Source organism: Geotrypetes seraphini, chromosome 2 (genome assembly GCF_902459505.1).
Source record: "Geotrypetes seraphini chromosome 2, aGeoSer1.1, whole genome shotgun sequence".
Classification (NCBI taxonomy): Eukaryota; Metazoa; Chordata; class Amphibia; order Gymnophiona; family Dermophiidae; genus Geotrypetes; species Geotrypetes seraphini.
Genome location: NC_047085.1, coordinates 330,967,538 through 330,991,318, shown reverse-complemented (window position 1 = coordinate 330,991,318; position 23,781 = coordinate 330,967,538). Strand labels below are relative to the sequence as shown.

The 23,781-nt window shown below is 42.3% G+C and overlaps 1 protein-coding gene across 3 annotated transcripts in view; it reads left to right on the top strand.

Moving 5' to 3' along the window:
- The first annotated feature begins 1,970 nt into the window (after positions 1 to 1,970).
- KIAA0895 (KIAA0895 ortholog) overlaps positions 1,971 to 23,781 on the top strand; it is a 106,348-nt gene continuing 84,537 nt past the window's right edge. Inside the window, exons 1-2 of one of the 3 annotated variants that reach the window (XM_033930204.1) lie at positions 1,971 to 2,138; positions 18,425 to 19,107. In XM_033930204.1, the coding sequence (XP_033786095.1) occupies positions 2,048 to 2,138; positions 18,425 to 19,107 (774 nt within the window). In that variant the 5' untranslated portion in view covers positions 1,971 to 2,047. Of the gene's footprint in view, positions 2,139 to 7,976; positions 8,058 to 18,424; positions 19,108 to 23,781 lie in introns of all 3 variants that reach the window. The other 2 variants (XM_033930205.1, XM_033930206.1) reach the window with 2 other exon arrangements.

Below are 23,781 nucleotides of genomic sequence, written 5' to 3'. Positions count from 1 at the left end.
TTTTAATGTATTTTTTTCCTGGGAACTTATCAGTGTTTTTTTATAATGGGAACAAAAATGGAAGAGAATTAATGTGTGTGGAATGGGGGGGGTAACTAATTTCTTCAGCTAAATAATTCAATCCACTTCAAACAGACATAGGAGAACTCACGCACCATTCACACACCCTCCAACCAAAAACGTCAAAAGAAAAAAACTGTTCGACAACCTCCTAGCCATTCGAGCTGCAACACTTGACCCCCAACTCTACAACCTATTGACCTCGACCACAAACTACAAAACCTTAAAAAAAGAAATAAAAACCCTTCTATTAAAAAAACACATAAAACCAAACTAACATAATCAGAACTGTCCCAAGCATCACCTGCAACTACTCCATATGTACTTCTGATGTCATGACAATTCAGACATAATTTATGTTATGTTATGTTTGGAATAATGGTTACATAAATGAGGTTCAATAAAAGAAAATTTTCTGTGGGAGCATTTGTTGGAACTTCTGTTATCCTGATTTCTTCTATCTGTGGGCTTTCTTTAGCTAACCTACTTATCTGGGGCTTTCCACTTCTGCAGCTGCCCTTTTCACGGTCCACTTTGCGCTTGCACTCTCTGGGGAGGGGGGTTGGGTCTGGGCTTGGTGGGGTAGGTGTGTCTGGTAGTTTTGTCTGGGTGGTGGCTGGGTGTTTCTTGGGTGCTTGTTGTGCGGATTGGTGTGTCTGGTGAGCGGTCTGGGTGTTGTTGCTTGTGGGGGTTTTTTTCATTATAAAATATGGCTGAGGGTCTAGTCCGGCTTATTATTCTTGTGGGTTCTGGGGTGGGATTTGTTTGCTTGCCCCAAGTTTTGGCCTTTTGTTGTGTATTGCTATGCCTCTCATTGGCAATTTTCTCTTGGGAGAGGCTTGTTCATGCTTGTTGTTGCTGTTACTCTCATTCTGTGTTCTTTTTGATAATGTATAAGTTTCTGTACAGACCATGGTTGCTTGTCTGGACCTTTTGCCATTCTCAATAAAAATACTTTGGAAAAAAAAAAAGAAAATTTTCACTGCCTGTTTCTATTCTGACCATTTATTCCATTTCATGGTTATTGCAAAAAAAAAAAAAAAAAATTTTACATGAGGGGGGGGGGGTGTCAAAAAATGATGGGCCCCGGGTGCCACATACCCTAGGTACGCCACTGAGGGACGGGATGGGGATAAATTTGTCCCTGTGTCATGCTTTATCCCTAAACCCCCCCTCCCTTCTCAAAGCTGCTGTCCTAAGTGACCGCTTAGACCAGTGTCTCTCAAACTTTTTTTTAGCTCTGGCACACTAAACAGAGCAAATTTTTTCGTGGCACACCATCAGCCTCTTTTACAAAGCCGCGTGGCAACAGCCCTGGAGCTCTTTAAATCTCTATGGGCTTTGAGGCCGTAAGCACGGCTTTGTAAAAGAGGCTATATATGGAGCAAATGTTTTTCAAAGCACATAATTAAAATTATAAAATTGCAAAAACCAACAAAAAATTAAATTTGAGAGTTATTTTGGGTAATTGTAACAATGGTGAAACAAGTAGATAGAATAGAATTTCTAATCAATGTGATGGACGTGCTTGCTTTTGAATGCACTTGTCTGGGCAGTTATATCTTTACACACACGGATGTTCATAACACTGACAGACTCGTGTGTACGTGATGTACATGTCATTTATTCTAGTGTATACTTCTACAGGGGAATTTCAAAAAAATAAAGTTAAATTCTGGAATCTCTTTGGGGGGCACACAGTTTGAGAGACACTGACTTAGACTAACCCTTTTGTTACAAAATGGTTGAACTAGCTCTGTTGAGACCACCAGTCTTTTCCACAAAAATATCCTTAGCCAGACTGTACGCCACAACACAAGAGATAAGCCCATATAACTATTTATAACCATATTCGCCGAAGCACAAACACTTCGACTCCACCTTCGCTCTTAGCGTCCACAAAGAAGCGCCTGAAGGCAGCGCGCACTGATGACGTTGTGGGCGGAGCCTCTAGAACTGGCTTGGCAAACGGCAGTGCTGGGGTCAGATGGCCAAGCCCGAAGCGGCGGGGGATGACTTGAGCAGTTTTCATTCTCAGAGCTCTCCCCGCTTGCCTCCCCCGGCTTTGTCGGTCTCTGGTAAGGTTTATTCCTTTAGTCAGTGTTAGCTGAAATGTGTCAAAGCCTCCCCTTCTCTCGTGACCAATTTTCACGTCATTCTCTTCCTCTGGCTGTGTTTTTTTGTATGGTGAAGTGCACGCTCCTCTTACAGTTTCTGCATTAGGGGTGCTTCGTCCGGGGGTGGTCACTAGGCAGAACTGGGGAGTCGCCTAGGGCAGCTGAAGTCAAAGCAAAACAATTGTCCCTGACAACCATATGAGTTCAAAAAAACAACAAATGGGAGATTTGGGCATTTTTTCAGATAGCCTATTTACCTTGGGTTTCTCATTCCATTTTTAAGATAGTCATAATGAATATATATGCATTGCCTCGTTGTATGCTTATCTCATGCTTATTCATTGTGGTTCTCATGAAAACCAGACTGGCTTGGGGTTCCCCTAGGGCTGGGTTGAGAGACTCTGAAAAATTTTTTGGGAGGGGTGGTTGTGGGGCACTTAAGGAGCCAACAAATGGCTTAAAAATTAATTGAGGGGTTTATAAATTGAAGGCTTGCCTAGGTCATCTAATACCCTTAAACCAGGTGAACCTTCAGCCTGTCACCCTTCTCTAGTAACTCTAAGGCTCCTAGACAGCCTCCTGGGTTTTATAATTGAGCTCAACATCTGTGATTGCTTTGACTCTACCTTTTTAAAGGTAGCTGAATAAATAGGCTGTTTGAAAACTATCCACTGTTCTATGCATAAAATATGTGCTTCTGGTTCTTTGAATTTGTGGGGCTGTCAGAATCCATTATTTTGCTTTGACCACATCTGCTCTTTGTTGTCCCCCTAGGTGACCACCTAGTTTGTCTAATATAATTAAGGTGATCCTAACCCTGTTGGCAAATACAGTGATCTTGAACATCTTGCTGTATGCCTGAAAGAGATGAGAATATAAAGGAAACTGTCACAGCACTCCAATTTCCAGGCTATTCCTAAATCAAGGCTACCTCTAATTCAAGAAAATATGAAAGTCTGACCCTTTTCCTAAGCCTCTAATGACTGTGGTCATCAGCTATTCAATTACTTAACATCATATTTAGCTAGCTTGCTGCACACTCTTTAACAGGGGAGATATGATTAAAGTCTACAAAATCCTGAGTGGTGTAGAACGAGTACAAGTGGATTGATTTTTCACTCTGTCAAAAATTACAAAGACTAGGGGACAGTTGATGAAGTTACAAGGAAATATGTTTAAAACCAATATATTTTCACTTGCAGAATAGTTAAGCTCGGCAATGCATTGCCAGAAGTTGTAGTAAGAGCAGATAGCGTAGCTGGTTTTAAGAAAGGTTTGGGCAATTTCCTGGAGGAAAAGTCCATAGTCTGTTATTGAGAAAGACATGGGGGATGCCACTGCTTGCCCTGGATCAGTAGCATGGAATGTTGCTACTATTTGGGTTTTGGCCAGGTACTAGTGACCTGGATTGGCCACTGTGAGAATGGGCTACTGGACTTGATGAATCTAGTAAGGCCATTCTTATGTTCTTACTAGTTGTTGTTGTTAGGTGCCATCGACTCGTGCTCGAGTCCTAGCGACTGATAAATTGTGGATCTAAAAAGAAATTTGTTTGTGCTAGTCCGTAAAGGTCCTCTAGGGTGGTTTTCAACATGTCCAGCCATCTGATTCCAGGTCACCCTCTCAGCCTGGTTCCTTCGATCTTCCCAAATTTGATGTCCTTCTCCAGTGATCTCTCTCTTCTGATGGTGTTACCAAAATAAGACAATCGTAACTTCATGATTTGGGCTTCGAGTGGCATAGCCAGTGTGTTCTCTTCCAGAATTGATTTGTTAGTTCTTCTGGCAGTCCACGGTACACCTAATATCCTTCTCCAGCACCAAAGCTCAAATGAGTCAGTCCTCTTCCTGTCTTGTTTCCGTAGTGTCCAGCTTTTATATCTGTAACTGGCCACTGAGAAAATGAGTGCGTTGACAAGTCCCTTGAATACTTTGTCGAGAGTCTTCATTGAAGAGCAAGTGCGACCAAGTGCTATTTTGTAGATTATTTCCTCTCTGCTAGTTGTTTCTTTGTTTACAAAAGAGCCCAGGAGATTGAAATCCTTTACATCTTCTATTCTGTCACCTTCAAGCTCAAAATCTTCATCATTTTCTGTGTTCATGATCTTCGTCTTGTTTATGTTCAGGTTAATTACACATACTGTATTCAGATTTACTCTTAATCTAACCACCCACTTATTTATTCCAATACCTTTCTTGTCTACCTATATCAGTGGACTCAAACTCACGGCTCGTCAGGTACTATTTTGAGGCCCTCAGTATGTTTATCATAATCACAAAAGTAAAATAAAACAGTTTCTTGATCATATGTTTCTTTAGCTATAAATGACAATATTATTATTAAGACTTAGCCAAAAAGAAAGATTTATAAATTATAAAGTGTTTACCTCATGCAAAATTGCCATCTGCTATAATAAAACTCTTACCGCACGTGCGCAGTTCACACTTTGTGATCCCTGCGTCCCTGATCCATAGCCCCGTGGCAGACATGCGCAGTACAGTGTGTGACGGTGCAGCATGTGGCAGTTTGCAGCACGTGCGGCGCTTTCCTCAACTTCCTTCAGCTGGAGCTTGCGGCGGTTTGTGTGCGGTGGTTGCACTATCTATAGAACGAGCCTGTGTCAGACACTTTTCCCTAACTAGGCCAGCGCTAGGCCAGCCAAAGGGGGTCTGTTGATGCAAGCACGTGGTAGAGCAGATCGCGGATCGGAGGAACTGTGAGTTGAGAGAGTGTGCTTGTTTCCAATTGCAGGGTCGGAGAAGGCTGACATAGCGGTGAGGGCAGGAGAACTAAAAGCAGGAGCAGAGAGAGGAGCAGTGAAGGGAAAGTCAGAGGAGGAGTAAAGGGGAGCGGAGAAGGCAGAAGAAGTGCACGGAGAGTCGGAGGAGGCAGTAAAGGGGAGTGGAGAAGGCAGGAGAAGCGATCAGAGAGGCGGTAAAAGGGACAGATAGAAGAGCACTGCCATCGGAGGACGTACAGAGAGAGGCAGACGGGACACAGAGAGGGGAAGAGGCGGGTGGTAACTCCACCCACCCCCGACGTCACAGCTGATCTCCCCCATAAAAGGGGACGAGCCAACGGTGCGCAGCCATTTGGCGCGCGGCGAAGGTGAGCGTCAAAGGCGCTCACCTTAGCGAGGGCGCCTTTGCGAAGGGCCTCAAGGAAGGGCTTTCAACTTCAGTCTAACTTTAGTCTATCTTTCAACTCTCATCACCTAGCTAATTAACTTCTGTCTATCTTTCAACTTTCTACCAAACTTTCAACCAGGCAGACCTTCTACCAGGCCAACAAGCAACCAGACCTTTCACACTAAACAACAGGCAGACCTCACCAGTCACTGTATCCTCAAACCATTTAATCAGACAGACCTTTCTAGCCCACTAACAAACAGGCAACCTTAACTAATAACCAACAATTAACTGACTAACTCTATATCCCTCCTATCCCCTCCCCCCTTTCCTATGCAGAAGCAGCAGCGGTATTTCCCTTCCCCTCCAAGTCCCTGTATAGCAGTAGCAGCATTTTTCCCCACCCCACTTTTCCTTCTCTTACCGCGATCTGGCCTGCTCCTTTCGGCCCCTCCCCCTTCTTTTACTGTCGTTGTTCTGCTGATCTGGCCTGCTCCTGACCCTCCCACTGCCGACAAATCTCTGGGCTCCAGCCACGTAGGCAGCACTTTAAACACCCTGCTTCGCGGCCTTCTACTGCCAATTTCCTCACCCGCGTCTGTCTCCAATGATGTCATCAGAGACGTGGCAGAGGAAATCGGTAGTAGAAGGGTGCGAAGCAGTGTGTTTATAGTGCTGCCTACGCCGCTGGAGCCGGGAGGTTTATGGAGGGTCAACGGGAGGAGCGGGACTGCTCTCCACCACTCGGTTGCTGCCACTGCCCCACAGGGCCGCAAGTGTGGGGCAGTTGTAGTTGCGCATGTGCACTTCTTCAGGCCACGGACATATGGAACACGCAAGTGGAAGTGCACATGCACAGCTTAGGGTTTTATTATAGAGATTACATGACCTATAAGCAATGCCATAAGTCACTCCAGCAGCTTGTTCTTAAGTCTTTCAAGAACAATTCATAATGCATGCACAGTTGCTGGATGCATGTTGCATTATTTAGTAATGATATGGGCATTAAAGGCACTGAAATGTCTTTCATATTTGGCAGCAAAGCGGGAATCGCAGATTTCCTCCTGGTGATGTCTGAAAGTATGGGAAATCTGTCACACTTTTGCTCCCACTGTCAGAGTAGCTTGAATTCTCCAGGACAGAAAGTATGTGGAATCCATTCCATAGTGTACTTTGCCATTGTCCGTCCTGTTGGCTGATGGGCCAACATGATTTTGTTTGTACATTTTTAGTGCCTCTTGCATTTGAGCATAGCAATTTTAAACCAGACAAATGGATTGCTTCTCATGGAAACAGAATTCATAACGTCAAGTGTTGACAAACTTGACACTAATCATTTTGGACGTTTTTGGTTCACACTCTGATGCTTCACTCACTAGTGAGATTACATTTTCTCTGGCCTATAAGGGTTGAGAAATCTGACACAATATCTGGAATAGAAGATGCAATTTTTTTTAAAACTTTTATTTATAACAAAAAGTATACAAAACCAATAATCAAATCATCATACAAAGCCAATAAATGCTAATAACATTTCAATGGAAACAAAAACAAAGTAATGGTACTCCCCCCCCCCCCAAAAAAAAAATAAAAAACCCCACAAAAAAACAGCCAAGAAAACACTTATTAAACAGAAACTGAAAGCTAATGAGGAGGAAAGGAAACCAGATTAAAAGAAAGAAATCCTTCCACTTCCCATATCCCACTACAGGACAAAGCAAATGGGTGTACTGTACACATAGCAAAAAAAGAAAGAAAAGGAAATCAAGTAGGCTAAGAGCTGTATAATTCAAAGCTATTTATTACAAAAGACAATTATTTCAAATGTTACGCCAAGATTCATAGGCATCCCAAACCTTATGATATATAGCAAAGCTTACATTTTGAAAGGCTGTCAGTTTGGACATTAAACAAATATAGTCTAATTTAGTTAAAACATCATCCAAAGAAGGAGCTGAAAGCTGTTTCCAGCTGCGAGCCAAAGTCACCTTTGCTGCTACCAAAAAAGGAGGCAGCAAATCGATGAGCCGGCCCATTCATCCCAACAGTTCGTTGATGTAAAAGGCAAAAAGCCATATTCATGGGATAGGCCGAGCCCAGAATAATATTAACAGATGCTATAACCTCAGCCCAGAAAGATTGTATTTGCGATCACTCCCACCAAATATGAAAAAAAGTTCCCTGAGCTCTGCATAACCTCCAACACACATCAGAGCTACTGGAAAACATTTTGGCTCTGATTCTATAAAGGGCGCCTAAGTCATGCCTAAAGTTAGGCGTGCTTTAGGCACTCAATCTAAGTGGTTAATAAGCCAATTAAGGTTCTTAACAAGTGATAATTGATACTTAGGAATCCAAAGGACATAGACACCACTTTGTAGACGCAGCCACAATTTCATGGATGCCCATGTTTAAAACTTGTGCATAACTCAATAGACGTGGGCATGGAATGGGCGTTGTTTGGACAATGACTCAATTTGGGCGTCCTTTGATTCATTTACAAAACACTGAGCAACCTAGGACGTCCATATGATGCCTATATTGTAGGCGAATGAAAACCAGGTCTGCTTTTGAGCTTAGTTTGGGCTTCAAATAGATCTGAGTTCTATGGACGGAACGTAGGCATAAGTTCCCCCAGCACATATTTTAATTGTGGCATTCTACATTGCAGGTGCACCTCGATGATCTCACAAAGAGGTCACATCGTGCAGCTGCAAACCTCCATTTGCAATGAAGTAGAAGCCATGCTAAGGTCTGTATCTGTTTTTAACCTTTTGTAAATTAAGTTATGTATGCAATCTATATATTTTTGTCATGTACTTTATGTTCTTATATAATATATAGTAACTGAAGCTTCAGGGAGATTTCTATCTGAAGCTTAAAGCATCATCATCAAGAAATGACTCCCCAAGGCATACAACACTGATTCCTTTTATTGAGAAGATTGGAGGCAGAATAACAAGCAAAGATCAAATTATTGGTAATGATTACATATGTCACAAGATGCAAGCCATAGGTCATATGGTCAATGGACAAAAGATACATTACACATGTCATAAATCACAAGGTGATAACGTCATAAAACCCTTTATCTTCAAACAAGGATGTTTTCTAGGGCAGAGTGCAAGCTTTCATAGCAAGTCTTAACATATATCAGAGCAATATTCTTTATACCTATATTTCACTATATAGGTTTTCAGCAGGGTGTGTGTGTGTGTAATCCTCACATAGCCCCTTTCAGGGTCTACAGCCTCCTCCCTTTGATCATCTCAGAGGTGATCATACATGTTACCCAGATGCTCTAGCTCCAAAGCAGAGTTTGAGCGGAGCAAAATAGAAACAGTCCTCAGCCGAGACTACTTTGATGAGGGTCAAATTGAAAGGTTGAGAGTTTGTATAGGGCATTAAGGCGGGGTATAGTACTCTATATTAACAAATTATAACATCTAACTAACATTGTATGGGTAAAATAAATCTTTATTCAAACATCTAATCCACATAAACATTGTTGTTATACTATTGTACATATAAATAAGCCTTATAATTTCATCCTGTCATGAGCTGACTACACCTAAAAAAACAAATTAACAAAACTCTTCACTTCATGCTAGACTGTTTCCATGCCCTCCTAAGAAAAGTTGTGCAGGCTTGGTTACTCTGGATCATGTTCATAGGTCAAGGTGTTGAAATCTGGGTGACCAATTAGAATTTCCGATGCTCTCATTTTTAGCAATTCCACTTTCCAATCGAGAAGTCGCCACTCCTGGATCAGAGAAATGGTTGGGTTTCAGTCGTGAGGCAGCATCTGTGGCATCAGGCATGGTCCCCATTCCATAGCAGCCAAAGATATCTTCATCCTTTCTTCACTGCACTTCATTCCAACTGAGCCACAAGAAGGGCATAGGAAGAGTCCCATGAAGTGGGAAAAGATAGGGTACAGTTCAAGATTCAAAACAGGATAAAAAAAAAACATACAGGCTTTCTAAACGGTACACCTAGCAAATACATATTGCTTTCGATAGGTCTAGCACTATCTTGTTATTGCACATACTCAGTTACACACATAAATCAGTACTTCAGAGGTCCATAAAAATCTAAATCAGCAATAAGTCAATAGTTGCAAAGAAAACAAATCAAACTAAAACTTTAAAGTCCAGTCTTTTGAATTTCACTGCCATTTTAGGCTAATGATCCTGGTGGCAATAGTAAATCAGGCAATCAGTCCTTTTGCGATGGCCAATGAAGAAAAGTCCTGGTGCATTGCGTCAATCCATGTTAGGCAGCAGTACTCAATCTATGGACAGTCTTTGCCAGAAATCAGGCACTTGTTAATTCTCTTTCTTTGTAGCTCAGTCTTCTTTATGTGGGAGAAGTCATCCCTTCTCTGGATAGTCTGTAAATGGAAGTCCTCAACAAATGTGTAAAAAAAAAATAAATAATTCTGTCAAAAATAATTCATCATAGCTATCTTCATCATATTTGAATGTGTGCCTCATATTTGAGGCGAGAAAGATATTTGAGGCCGTGGAGTAGTGGGACTGATGCTCTAGAAAGCTATATATATATATATATATATATATATCTAATATAATAAAATGATAGGCCGCGCATGCGCACTAAAAAAATCGTGTTCCCTGATCTGTCGCGGAAAAACGATTGCGCATGCGCGGGTTTTACGTCACCACAGCCTCCCTGCTCTCCACCTCGCGCCGCAGCTTTCAAAATTCCCTGCTGGGAGAGCACAGATTTGCGAGTGTGAGCTACTGGAGGGCCCGGTAGAGGTCGGAGTCGCTCTGGGGGAGGGGCCGGCTGCCGAACAAAAGTTACTGGAGGGCCCGGTAGAGGTTGGAGTCGCTCCGGGGAAGGGGCCGGCTGCCGAAGAAACAAGATGAAGCGGCTCGCGTCTTGCGCCTCTTTCCCTCCGTTGATGGCGCCGAAGCCCTGGGTCGACGAAAACGCTTGTCGGTGCGCGTCCGAACCTTGCTGCCCAAGGAGGTGTCTACACGGCTAACATTCGGCCCGACGGGTTGAACCTACCATCCAACCCTCCCACCACCACATGAACAAACCTCCGGCGTGCAGCAGCTCCACAGCACTCTAAACATTCTGCTTCCAGCCTTCTACTGACTTGATTTTCGCTGTGGAGCTGCTGCAGGCCGGAGGTTTGTGTTCGTCTCACGATGGGAGGGTCAGTGGGGTCGGCTGCATGGCAGCGGTAGTGGCGTGGTGGGGGCGTGGGGTAGATAGAAATATGTTGCAAATGGCGAATTCTACTGTATGGGAGAATGGGGGGGGGTAGAAATTAAAGGTTCTACTGCACAGGGGGATGGGAGGCAGGCAGGCTGGCTTCGGGGGGAGGGTGTGGGTGGAGCAAAGTCTAAAAGGCATTGAGGGGGGCATTGGAAGGAGGCACTGGGGGCACTAAGGACATAGGAAAGGGCACTAAGTACATGGGAAGGAGGCACTGAGGGCACTAAGGATATAGGCACTGAGGGCACTAAGGACATTGAATGGGACATTAAGGACATGGAAGGCGACACTGGGGGCACTAAGGGAAGACAGAAGGGGTCATGGAGAGACAGTGAGAGGGAAAGGGGGCTGCTTTTGGGGGGGGGAAGTGTGCTGGGGACAGACAGCTTTTGCTGTGGGGGGAAGACAGAAGGGGCCATGGAGAGACAGTTAGGGAAAGGGGGCTGCTTTGGGTGGAGGGGTGTGCTGGGGGCAGACAGTTTTGCTTGGGGAGGGGGGGAAGATAGAAGGACACAGACAGTGGCCAAGGAGAGAGAAAGAAACACAGACAGACAGACACATCTATTCTAGCACCCGTTAATGTAACGGGCTTAAAGACTAGTATATATATATATATATAAAGTGAATATCACTTACCCAGGTAGTCAACCCCCCCTCCCCTGTTGTTAGTAGGGGAATTCTCACTGAGTAGCTAAGACAGAGAGGAGAATAACACCAGGCACACACACAACTAAAATCATATAATATACAGTAACTGAAGCTTCAGGGAGTCATTTCTTGATGCTGCTGCTTTAAGCATCAGATAGAAATCTCCCTGAAGCAATTCTAGCTGTGTGAGTGCCTGGTGTGTTTCTCCTCTCTCTCTTAGCAACTCGGTGAGAATTTCCCTTCTAAGAACATGGGGGTGACTACCTGGGTAAGTGATATTCACTCTCCAGCAAAATCAAGGTCTGCTTAATAGAGCAGCTGAATCGGCAACTGACAAGAAGTGAAGCAATTCTAGATCATGAATTGGTGTGAGAAGTAATGGTACTGGGGCTGCTTGATAACAGTGATAATAATATGATCAGATTTGGAATAAGTTCACACAGGAAATCAAATACAATAGCATTTAACTTTTAAAAAGGAGACTGATAACATGAAGAGATTGGTAAAAAATAAACTTAGAGGAGCAATTGCAAAGGTAAAAAATTTACATCAGGTGTGGATTAGAGAATGACATTGAGAGAAATTTGTCCCTGTCCTCATGGGATCTATCTCCATCCCAGTCCTGTCTCCATGAGTTTTGGCCCTGTCCCTGCCCCTTCCCTGGAAGCTCTGCCCTCATCTGCATAAACATCGAACACTTTAAAATCATAAGTGTTTGAAGCTTGTGTAGATGAGGACAGAACTCTCAGGAACAGGATGGGGATAGAGAGAGATCCCACAAGGACAGGAACAAATTTGTCCCTGTGTCATTCTCTAGGATGGATGTTATTCAAAAAACCCATCTTGAAAGCCCAGATTAGATATATTCCATGCATTAAATAAGGACGAAGGAAGACTAAACGGCAGCCAGTGTGGTTAATGAAGCTATTAGAGCTAAAATAGAATCCTTCAGAATGTGGAAGAAGGATCTGACTGAAATAATTAACTCCACAAGGAATGGCAAGTCAAATACACAAGGCGCTAGTAAGGAAGGCAAAAAGAGACCTTGAAAAGAAGATTACACCGGAAACAAGAACACGCAGTAAAATCCTTTTAGGTATATTAAAAGCAAGAAACTAGGAAGAGAATCAATTGGACTGCTAGGCAACCAAGTGGTAAAAGGGTTTTCAGGGAAGACAAGGCCGTAATGGAGAGATTAAATGAATTCTTTACTTCGGTCTTACTACTACTACTACTTTTCACATATAGTGCTGAAAGGCGTACGCAGCGCTGTACATTTTGACATTTATAGACAATCCTTGTTCAGAAGAGCTTACAATCTAACTTGGACAGACTGATATGACATATAGGGTTGTGGATGGGTGAGGTGAGAGAAGAGGAATTAAGAGTTGAAAGCACTCTCCAAGAGGTGGGCTTTTAACTGGGCCTTGAACACTGCCAGAAATGGAGCCCGCCGTAGGGATTTGGGCAGCCTGTTTTGAAGTATATGGCGCAGCAAAGCAGAAGGGACGGAGTCTGGAATTGGCAGTTGAAGATAAGGGCACAATAGGAGGGACTAACCAGCTGAGTGGAGTTCATGGGGGATCATAGGGGGAGTTAAGTGAAGAGAGATAGTAAGGCGCAGCTGAGTGAGTGCATTTGTAGCTCAGCAAGAGGAGTTTGAATGCATGTGTACTTCCTGTGTCCTTATATGTATTTTACAAAAGGCTCCACATTCACAAATCTTATGTGAAATACTAGGGAAACTGTGAATATCTAAACTTCAATTTCCCTTCTCTTAGCCAACTTACACAAAATTGAGCTTTCTGTAGCCTTTTGAAAGATAGATAAAATTAACGAGGAGGGAGAGCAGGTACAGCATGACTTATGGAATTCATTCCAACCCCTGTATTTGTGCTGTATTATCTGTGTGCTTTGAATGTGTTATGTTTATTGGGCGGTGTTCTTTTCTCACATGTTTAAAGACAATAGACTTTTTTCAGTCCAATTCTTTATATGTGAGTTTGCAAATCATTGGACCCCTGAAGAAGGCGTGTTCACCGAAACACGAACCGTGTAGGGTCCGGTTGGATTTTTATTACAGTATTTTTTATCATTGTACTTTTTAAATTGAATTTTCATGGTTTTATATGTCAGTGTTTAATAAATTATCTCCAGAACATCTGTATCCACAGTTTTTGTTTTTGTTTTCATATTGGGGGGGTGGGGGCAGAGTTTGCAGGAGGATGAGGGGAAGGGCAATTTGCAGGGTGGTAGTGATGCAGTTATAGTGGGGGGTTGTTTTTTGGAAGTAGGACAAGGTGATGGAACAGTTTTAGGAGGTAACATAGTAAATTACACCAGATAAAGAATGGTCCATCCAGTCGGCCCTACAGTCACACGCACCATTAATTCATGATTAAATTGTTTTTCTTTCTTTGTCATTTCTGGGCCATAGACTGTAGAAGTCTGTCCTGATACTGTCCTTAGGTTCCAACTGCTGGAGTTTTTGTCGAAGCTCATTCCTACTTATCCAAAACATTCTGTCATTTGCGAGATACAAAACATCTTCACCAAGGAAGATGTGGGGGAGTTACTGGTACCAGAAATGGTATTCAATTCTGATGAATTCGAGAAACTCAAACAAATCTCTGTAACCCTGGAATATATAATGGGTCAATTTAACAAATTGAACATTAGCAAATCGCCTGGACTGAATGTTATACATCCCAGAGTGCTGCAGAACTATTGTTAGTAATTTGTAATTTTCTTTAAAATCCAGCATGGTACTGGAAGACTGGAGGGTAGCCATAATGACAACGATTTTAAAAAAGGATTCCAGAGGAGATCCAGGAAATTATAGACCAGCGAGTCTTGACGTCAGTGCCAGGCAAAATGGTAGAGACTATTATAAAGAACAAAATGACAGAACATGTACTTGCACTTCTCCCTCCATATTCGTTGATAGGGGATTAACAGACCTGCGAATAACTTTTTCATATGTTATTCTCTGTTTTCTATTAAAAACCATCGTGAATATGGTGAAACCGCGAATAATATGGTAGGAGACCTGGCTTGTTCCTGAAGAAGCAAAACACGGTGAAGAAAGTGCTGGGAATTGGTGATTTTCACTGTAAATGCTTGAAATCTGCAATTTCTCTATTGCAAGCTGATGCAATTTTGGGGGATGAGCCAGCAAGCTAAAAACCGTGAATAATTGAAACCGCGATTGCTGAAACCGCAAATACGGAGGGAGAAGTGTAAGTATGGATTAATGAGAGAAAGCCAATATGAATTTAGTCATGGGAAATTCTACTTCATTTCTTTTGAAGGGGTAAATGAACATGTGGATAAAAGTGAGTAGTTGATATTTGGATTTTCAAAAGGCATTTGACAAAGTACATTATGAAAGACTGAGGAAAATAGAAAGCCATGGGAAAGGAGGTAACATCCTAGTATGGATTAAGAACTGGTTGAAAGACAGAAAACAGAGTTGATTTAAATGGTAAATATTCTCAATGGAGAAGGGTAAATAGTGGGGTTCCCCAAGGGTCTGTGCTCAGACCACTGCTTTTTAACACATTTATCAATGATCTAGTGATGGGAATAACTAGTGAGCTAATTAAATTTGCTGATGACACAGAGTTGTTAAATCACAGGAGGATTGTGAAAATTTGTAAGAGGACCTCAGGAGACCGGGCATCAAAATGGCAGATGACATTTAAAAAAAAAATAATTTTTATTAACATTTTGTTAATACATACAACAGCAAGCAATAAGATAACAGCAGAACCAGAAAGGTCTTCCGTGTTAATCCTTCACGAAGACCTTAAGGAGCCAAACCCCTCACCAAAGACCCCCCCCCCCCCAATCCATCCCCCGGTTCCCGGTTCCCCCTTCCCCCCTCACTCCAGTATCAAAAGTTCAAAAGCAAACTTTGTGCTCTATGGGACAGACCATGGCAGCTGACATTTAATGTGAGCAAGTGCAAAGTGATGCATGTGGGAAAGAGGGACCCGAACTATAGCTATGTGATGCAGGGTTCCACATTAGGGCACAGGGCCTAGGTGCCATCATTGAGGATATGTTGAAACCCTCAGCTCAAAGCGCGGCAGCAACTGAGAACGCAAATAGAATATTAGAATTTATTAGGAAAGCAATGGAAAACAAAAATGCTCTATGGTATGGTTGCACCTTGAATACCTTAAAACTGTCAAAGCAATGTACAATACATTAAAATTATAAAATCGGTGACATACCATAAGTAAAAGGTAGATATAAGGGAAACAAGGGAAGAGGGGTGGAATTACAATCATTTATAGGAAAGAAAGATAGAGGATAGATGATAGATGATAGGAAAGGGGAACTATGCTCTTCCTTAGGAAATGTTTAGTTGGGAGAGGTCTGTGATTTCCTTTTTCCTTGGAAAAAAATCATAAATAATAAGCGTCCCTAAACATTAGAGAGAGATTAGAGAAACTGGGCCTCTTCTCCCTTGAAAAGAGGGGACATGATTGAAACGTTCAAGATAATGAAGGGAATAGAATTAGTAGATAAAGACAGGTTGTTCACCCTCTCCAAGGTGGAGAGAACGGGAGGGCACTCTAAAGTTAAAAGGGGATAGATTCTGTACGAACGTAAGGAAGTTCTTCAACCAGAGAGTGGTGGAAAACTGGAATGCTCTTCTGAAGGCTGTTATAAGGGAAAACACCCTCCAGGGATTCAAGACAAAGTTAGACAATCCTGCTAGACCAGAACTTACGCAGGTAAGGCTAGACTCAGTTAGGGCTCTGGTCCTTTACCTAAGGGCCGCTGCGGAAGTGGACTGCTGGGCACGATGGACCACTTGTCTGACCCAGGAGCGTTTTTTAAGTTTACTTTAAATTTATCAGTATTTTTCTCTTCTCTTAAATGCGCCGGTAATGAGTTCCAATGTTCAGGTGTGCTAAGAGAAAAAAATGCGTTTACGGGTGGTATCATCTAACAGAAGGAATATGTAAAAGATTCTGGGTATTAGATTTTAATGTTCTGGAAGAGCAATGAGGAATAATCAATCTATCCAAGAAATTTGGTGTATGCAAAGATTTTGTTTTAAATGTTAGCAGTAAGATTTTATATGTAATTCGATGTGTTATCGGAAGCCAATGTGATTTTTTAGAAAAAGAGTAACGTGATCAAATTTTTTACCTTTATGTATTATTTTAACAGCAGTATTTTGGATGATTTGTAATCTACGAAGTTCTTTTTGGGGAAGGGCACTGTACAACACATTACAGGATATTTAGAGCAGTGGGTTCTAAGACCTTTGATATGAATCTGTTCATCTGTAATTTCCAGAAGTAAGACTTAACTACAGAACTGATCTGGTCTTGAAAACTTAACTTATGATCTATTATAACTCCTAAGATTTTAACCGTGGTGACTATTTGGACTGTAATATTGTTTAATTTTACTGGTTCAGTGAGATTGAGGTCATTTTTCCACAGAAATGGTATTGACCTTGATGTAGCAACATTTAGGGCTAGCATGTTTTCGTTTAACCAACAGCTGATTTGTTTTAATTTTGAATTAATTTTGAGTATATCTTTAGGGTCATCGGTATCAAGTGGGTATAATGTGGCTGCCAGCTCTTTCGGTCCAGCCTCTTCTGACATCAACTTCTTGTTCTAGAAGATGCAGAGGACAAGTATAGCTGGTAGTGCTGCCGGATTCACGATTCGAATCGGTTCACCGATTCACTTCGGGTGAATCGATTCGAATCAGTTCAAAACAAAAAAAATCGGCTTCCTGATTCGCCTGACCCTCCCCCCTCGCCCCCTAAAGCAGGAGCGGCAGCGCTGCTCTTGCTGGCTGGCAGCTACCGCACCTGCTTTAGAGGGTGAGGGGGGAGGGTCAGTCGAGAAGTGCTGCTGTCCTCTTCCCCCCCCCCCGGCGTCCGGCTTCCACCTCCCTGGCCTCCCACTTCCCCCCCCCCATGGCCTCCCCGCACTGTTTACCTTCCAGGAACAGCCTGCAAACAAGATTGCGGTGCTAGCGATCTTTGTACTCCTTCGGAGCTGTTTCCTCTGTTGCGGTCCCGCCCCTCCTCTGACGTCAGGGGGTGCAGGCAGGCCTTCAAAGGGGGGGATAGGTCTTCAAGGGGGGAGGCAGGCCTTTAGGGGGGACAGACCTTCAGTGGAGTGGGGCCCTGGTATAGAAGTACACGGAGGGAGGAAAGGGGGGGGGTTCAAAGAGATGTGCATATGCCGGACTTTGGGGAGGAAGAAATGGGTCTGAAAATAGAGGAGATGGAGAGGGATGATGGACAATGGGATTTAGGGAGGGAAGGAACAGAAAGGGAGAGAAGTTGGATACAAGGGATGGTGTGGAGGGGGGAATAGAGATACTGGATAGGAGGGTAGTTGGGAAAAGAAAGGGAGAGATGGTGGACCCGGGGGTGGTGGGGAAGGAAGGAGGGATGCTGGATGAAAGGGTAGTTAAGAAAAGGTGGATTTGTGGAGGGAGATGAAAAAAAGGAAAGATGCCAGACCTCCTGGGGAGGGAAGAGAAATGGAAGGGGAGGACAGAGATGGAAGATGGATGGTTAGCAGGGAGAAAGAAGGAGACCCTGGCAAGCAAGTTATCAGAAGACAACCAGAGCCTGAGACCAACAAAATTTGAATAATGACCAGACAACAAAAGATAGAAAAACTAATTTTATTTTCTGTTTTGTAATTACAATATGTCAGATTTGAAATGTGTATCCTGCCAGAGCTGGTGTTAGACTGCAAATGTGAGCTAGGATTTCACAGAGAGAGGAAAAGTCTTTTTTGTTTATTTTGTTTACACCACAGCACCAGTGTGGTTAGGAGAAGGCAAAGGGGGTGAAGAGGCTGTAAAATAAACCCACCAGGATGTTTAAAAAAACAACAACAAAAAACCACCCAGTTAGGCAGGAAAATCGAATCGAAAAACCAATTCAATAGGCTGAATCAAATCGAAAATTTTTTTTTTCCTGAATCGGGCAGCACTAATACCTGGCAGTCCTGTGCATGGAAGCTGTGACCCTCCACGTGTTTTGTTTTTAATTGCCAGCAGTTAGGGAATCCTCCTTTAGAAAGTTCTTCTTACTCTCCCCCTCTCCCTGCCACCCAGCCAATGTGGCCCACCATACCAAATTAAAATTAAATGGTTTATTATGTACATTAATAAATTTGAGTATCAAATTGTTTAGTAAATGCTTTCTTGGTTTTTTTAACGCAGAAAAGCTTCATTGGCCTAAGGTTGAGTTTTCCAAGAAGTCAGTCTTCAGTCTAGAATATGATTTGGCCCTGGGGTCTGATAGGAATGTTCGTCAACTGTCTTCTGGAGATTTAAAGGACGTTTTTGTAACAGCAACCAAGAACTGCAATACCCTACAAAGTAGAGAGGGGAGAAGACACCGCTTGCAAAGATACCCATCAACCCTTTACCAAAAGAATCGGAAATCTGGAAAGACTTCAAGCACTGCATGTAATAATGAGCACCTCAAGAATAAAGCTCCACTGTCCTTGCTAAGCAATGCATGGTATTGGAGTACCAAGCCACTGCCTGTCTTTATCACTGGCACATCACCCAATGGGTCAAAGTTCACACAAAGTATCAGTATTTCAGGGAGCAGTGTACAATTTTCACCAAGGTCTAAAAGCAAGGCCAAGAGACATTGTTTCTTGAATGTGGTGAAACCAAAGTCAGGCCAGGCGTCAAGAGATCCAGGTAAAGAAGGTGAGGGTTCCAGGCGAAAACACTGCATACTAACTGCTATTAAGCCTTCTAATTTAGAGAAAGAGAAGATAAAATTCTTCAAGTCAGAGTTTACATCCAACCCTCAGTTTGAGTATTCAAATCGAGCACTGCCAAACCTGTTGACAAAGCGCAACAACGCCTCCAGCAAATTTCTGAAGCAGGTATGGTGACAAATGTAATACTATACTAGTGTGTAGTGCTTTGGTGTGTTGAAGCTATGATTTGTGTAACTTAAAACCCTATGAAGCCTACAGAAATGATATGATGTAGTCCTGAAGAAAGAGTAACCCTAGGAGAGGCTAATTTGTTTTCAAAGGTTATGAACATGGAAGATAGACAATTGGTAAGAAAAAATAACATGCTAACACCAAAATCCTACCTATTCAAGCATGCTCTCTTCAAAGTAGCAGTGATTTTTCATATTGTTTCAACAGAGGAGTCAGGCTGTGTATTTCTTTGTTGCGATGTAAAAAAAATACATATGTTTAAGTCCCATGTATGTAATCTAGGTCCTGTCCTGCTTACTTCATGTTGGTCTGGTGATTTTAGTCTTTGCACAGAATACGTGTATTATCCTAAGACAAGCATATTTTCACGTATGGGTGACATCATTCACAGAGCCCCGATGCGGACAACTGCAAGAGTGCTTTTGCTTTAAGAACTTTAGAAAGTTTGCGACTGACCACACCGCGCATGCGCGATTGCCTTTATATATTTATATTTGTCACAATAAATTTCGCCTGCATCTTGTACATATCTGCAGTTCCTTTTTTTGTTTGTTCCTGGTTGGTTTTTTCTGCAGACAAGGTTGGACCTTTCCTCCCTTTTTGTTGCTCGATAATAATGATCATAGCACTAATAAACCATCAAACTGCATGAGTTTTATCTTCATGCTGCTTTGTCATTTTTAATTCCACATGGGTTTTTAATTCCATATGGTTATCCTCTTTCTGGCCTTACCTTGCAGATGTTGGATTATCTCTGCTGTTAAGATCTACATTATCTGTGGAACCTATAGATTGCATACAATGTTGATGTGGAGTCTTGTTCGTGCTGTGCCATGCTGCAAAAGAGACCTATAGAAAACCAGCGACTCCAGCAAAGTAAAATCTTTGGCACTATGGATCCTATTCCGGGCAAGTCATCGACATCGGTTTCAACTTCCACATTGACTGAACCTGTGCCGTTAATCTAATCTAATCTAATCTAATCCTTATCTTATATACTGGATCATTCCCCTAAGGGACTTGATCCAGCTAACAAAATATTAAGAATGAACAGTAGTACAGAAAAAAATCAATAGATAACAATATAAAATGATCAGCTAAGCATTTATTTGTAAGATATTTGGTAAAAAAGTATGTTTTTAAGGTTTTTCTGAAATTGGACAATGATGCAAGAGTTCTAATATCTGGAGGGAGATCATTCCAGATCTTCACCATTGCAAAGGCTAAGGAGTGTGAAAATCTGCTTAAGGTTTGAATTCCTTTAACAGAGGGGAATAGTAATTTAAATTTATGTATATACCTCAAAGAATCAAAACGATTAGAATTAAAAGAAAGTGGAAATAATGGGGAGAAAATCCCATATAAACTTTTAAAAATCACATTTACACATTTAAACTGAACTCTCCAATATATCGATGTATCGAGGTCAAAGTTGATGTTGCCATCTCAATCAGACTTCAAATATACCACATGGAGAAGTTAAAACTATCATCCTCTTAGAATTACTTATACTACCCATAGTGGGCATTCTTCTACATTATGGTACTAGACTCTACTCTGCAGTACCTCCAGGGCGTGAAGATAGAAACATGGACATATAGCAGAGCCTCTCATCAGTCTACAACCTGTCGGAGAAGCTCTCTGCTTCATCAGTGTAGTACAGCAGAGCCTCTCATCAGTCTACAACTTGTTGGAGGAGCTCTCTGCTTCTTCACTTCTATTAGCTCGAAAGCGGAGCTTCTGGGTTTAACTCTTAGCATTTTTTTATAGTTCAATTCAGGGAACCAGATGTTCAAATCTAAACTTCTTCTTCTGCATGTTGCTACTCAAAGGAAACAGTCTACATCACCTGTTCCTTCCACGCCACAACACTCTGGGCGTTATTCTTCTTCCATGCTTGAGGACTCAGACATTCATTTTCCATATGCTTTACCTTTTTACTCGGTAGCAGAGGTTTTCCCTATGGAGGATTATCCTCATTCCACCACTTACAATCTTTTTTATCTGAATTGGTATCTTTCATTTGAATTCTGCACCAGAGAAATAAGTACATTAACATTGCTCTGGAATCCGATTCCAAGTACACTAAGGCATACCTGGAGGACTTAGAACTTATCCTTCTAACGACTTACTTTAACTGCTCATGTATGGCATCCTTCAACATGATTCCATTGTCTAGGACCAGACCACCGTCTAACGTTTGTTCTTCAGTTGGACCTCCTTTGACATGATTTGGTGAAAGCTACCAAGGGTGGAAAGCCTTTCAGTTATTGTTTCCCTAACCTTATCAGGCAGGATCAACTGAGTTGTTTTAGTCAAACTCCACTGTATCACCAATGTTAACCTGTGTTTTTTGCAACAGGCATTCCTTTACCTCAATACTTTTTTTCCTCTTTCCTTCCTCCTGTTTCTCATAGCCCAGAGATTTGGGAGTGTCTATTGGAGAGGTGGAGGCCACTACATCCTTTTTAGGATGTTTTTTCCCCTCAATTCTTCGATGAACATCAAAAGTTTCTTTTTTTCCTTTTTTTCTCCACAATTGATACTTTTTCGACTGTGTCTTACACTTCTCTATTTAGTTGACAGTTTATTCTCTTTCGATCTCTGGGAATTTATTTCTTTTTTGGGAACCCTGCATCTAGAACATATTCATTTTTCTCTAATCAATGGGGTTATCCCCTAATTACCTGGCGCATCAGAGGTGATCAGTGGAGTGCCGCAGGGCTCAGTCTTGGGCCCGATCCTCTTCAACATATTTGTAGGAGATCTGACTTCAGGGGCTTCAGGGTAAAATCACTTTATTCGCCGATGACGCCAAACTATGCAACATAGTAAGTAAGAGCAGCTAAGCTTCAATGCTAAAAAATGTAAGGTCGTGCACCTTGGCAGCAGGAATCCGTGCAGAACTTACACAGTAAATGGTGAGACCTTAGCTAGGACCAAGGCGGAACATGTTTTGGGGGTGATCATTAGCGAAGACATGAAGACAGCCAATCAAGTGGAGAAGGCTTCATCAAAGGCAAAACAAATGATGGGTTGTATCTGTAGAAGTTTTATCAGCCGGAAGCCCAAAGTTATAATGCCGTTGTACAGATCCATGGTGAGGCCTCATCTGGAATATTGTGTACAATTCTGGAAGCCACATTACCAAAAAGATGTGCTGAGAGTTGAGCAGTTCAACGAATGGCCACCAGGATGGTCTCGGGACTCAAAGATCTCCCGTATGAGGAAAGGCTGAATAAATTGCAGCTATACTCACTCGAGAAACGTAGAGAGAGAGGAGACATGATAGAGACGTTTAAATATATCACGGGCCGTATTGAGGTGGTGGATGATATTTTCTTTCTTAAAGGTCTCTCGGCCACAAGAGGGCATCCGCTGAAAATCAGGGGTGGGAAATTTCATGGCGACACCAGGAAGTTCTTCATCGAAAGGGTGGTTGATCATTGGAATGAACTTCCACTTCAGGTGATTGAGGCCAGCAGCGTGCCAGATTTTAAAAGAAAATGGGATACACATGTGGGATCTCTAGGGGGGTAAAATCAAGGGGGGTGGGTCATTAGAGTGGGCAGACTTGATGGGCTGTGGCCCTTTTCTGCCGTCATTTTCTGTGTTTCTATATGTCTCGGGTGCTCTTAACAGCACAACAACTTCTATTCACTCAGGGTATTTTTTCATTACTCAGTAATATCGACACATCTGGCCATTTCTGGCCTAATGCTTCTAGTCTCCAAGCAGAGCATATAACCTTCGCAGGCCATGTGATTTCCTTTGCAAGGTTCTTTACCTGCAGTTCAGCGAGTTTTTTCTTCTTCTGCCAATCCTATTCAAGGATTACTAACTCTATTATGATTGAGCTCATGGGCACACTCTTTGCTTTACAGTTTAGTTCTCTCACATTCTCTCTGAGCAGGGCTGTGGAGTCGGAGTCTAGGAGTCGGAGGAAATTTCGGGTACCTGGAGTCGGAGTCGGAGTCAGAAGTACAAAAAACTGAGGAGTCGGAGTTGGAACATTTATCTACCAACTCCATTTTTTAACTCCATTTTGAATCACGAGCGATTCTTTCAGCTATAGCACCCACTATATACACAGCACAAATGTTGCGAGCAGCTTCTGCGGCCTTAGAACCTTGATTAAAAGCAAAAAGAAGGTGATGTCGAAAATGCTCATTTCTCTCAACTTGACATTCCATTTTAACGATCTGAAAATTAACCAGTGCTGTGGAGTCGAGTCGGAGTCTCGGAGTCGGAGGAAATTTCGGGTACCTGGAGTCGGAGTCTGAAGTACAAAAAACTGAGGAGTCAAGTCGGAACATTTATCTACCGACTCCACAGCCCTGTCTCTGAGTCTATATTTCCTAGCCTGATGGAGTGAACTTTATTTTTTTTAACTAACCAAAGCCTTGAACTGTTTGGAATTAGGCACTTCCTCTCAGCAGGTTTTTTCTCTAAACTGTTTTTTTCCATTTTAGGAACTGTTAATTTTTTCTGGCAAACAGAAACAATTTTTTCATCTTCTTGACTGGACTTTAAATTCAGTGATTCTCCATTTCATTTCCTCTATATGGGGAATTCTTCAAGTAGATTTCCTTGCGTCTTACCTCACTG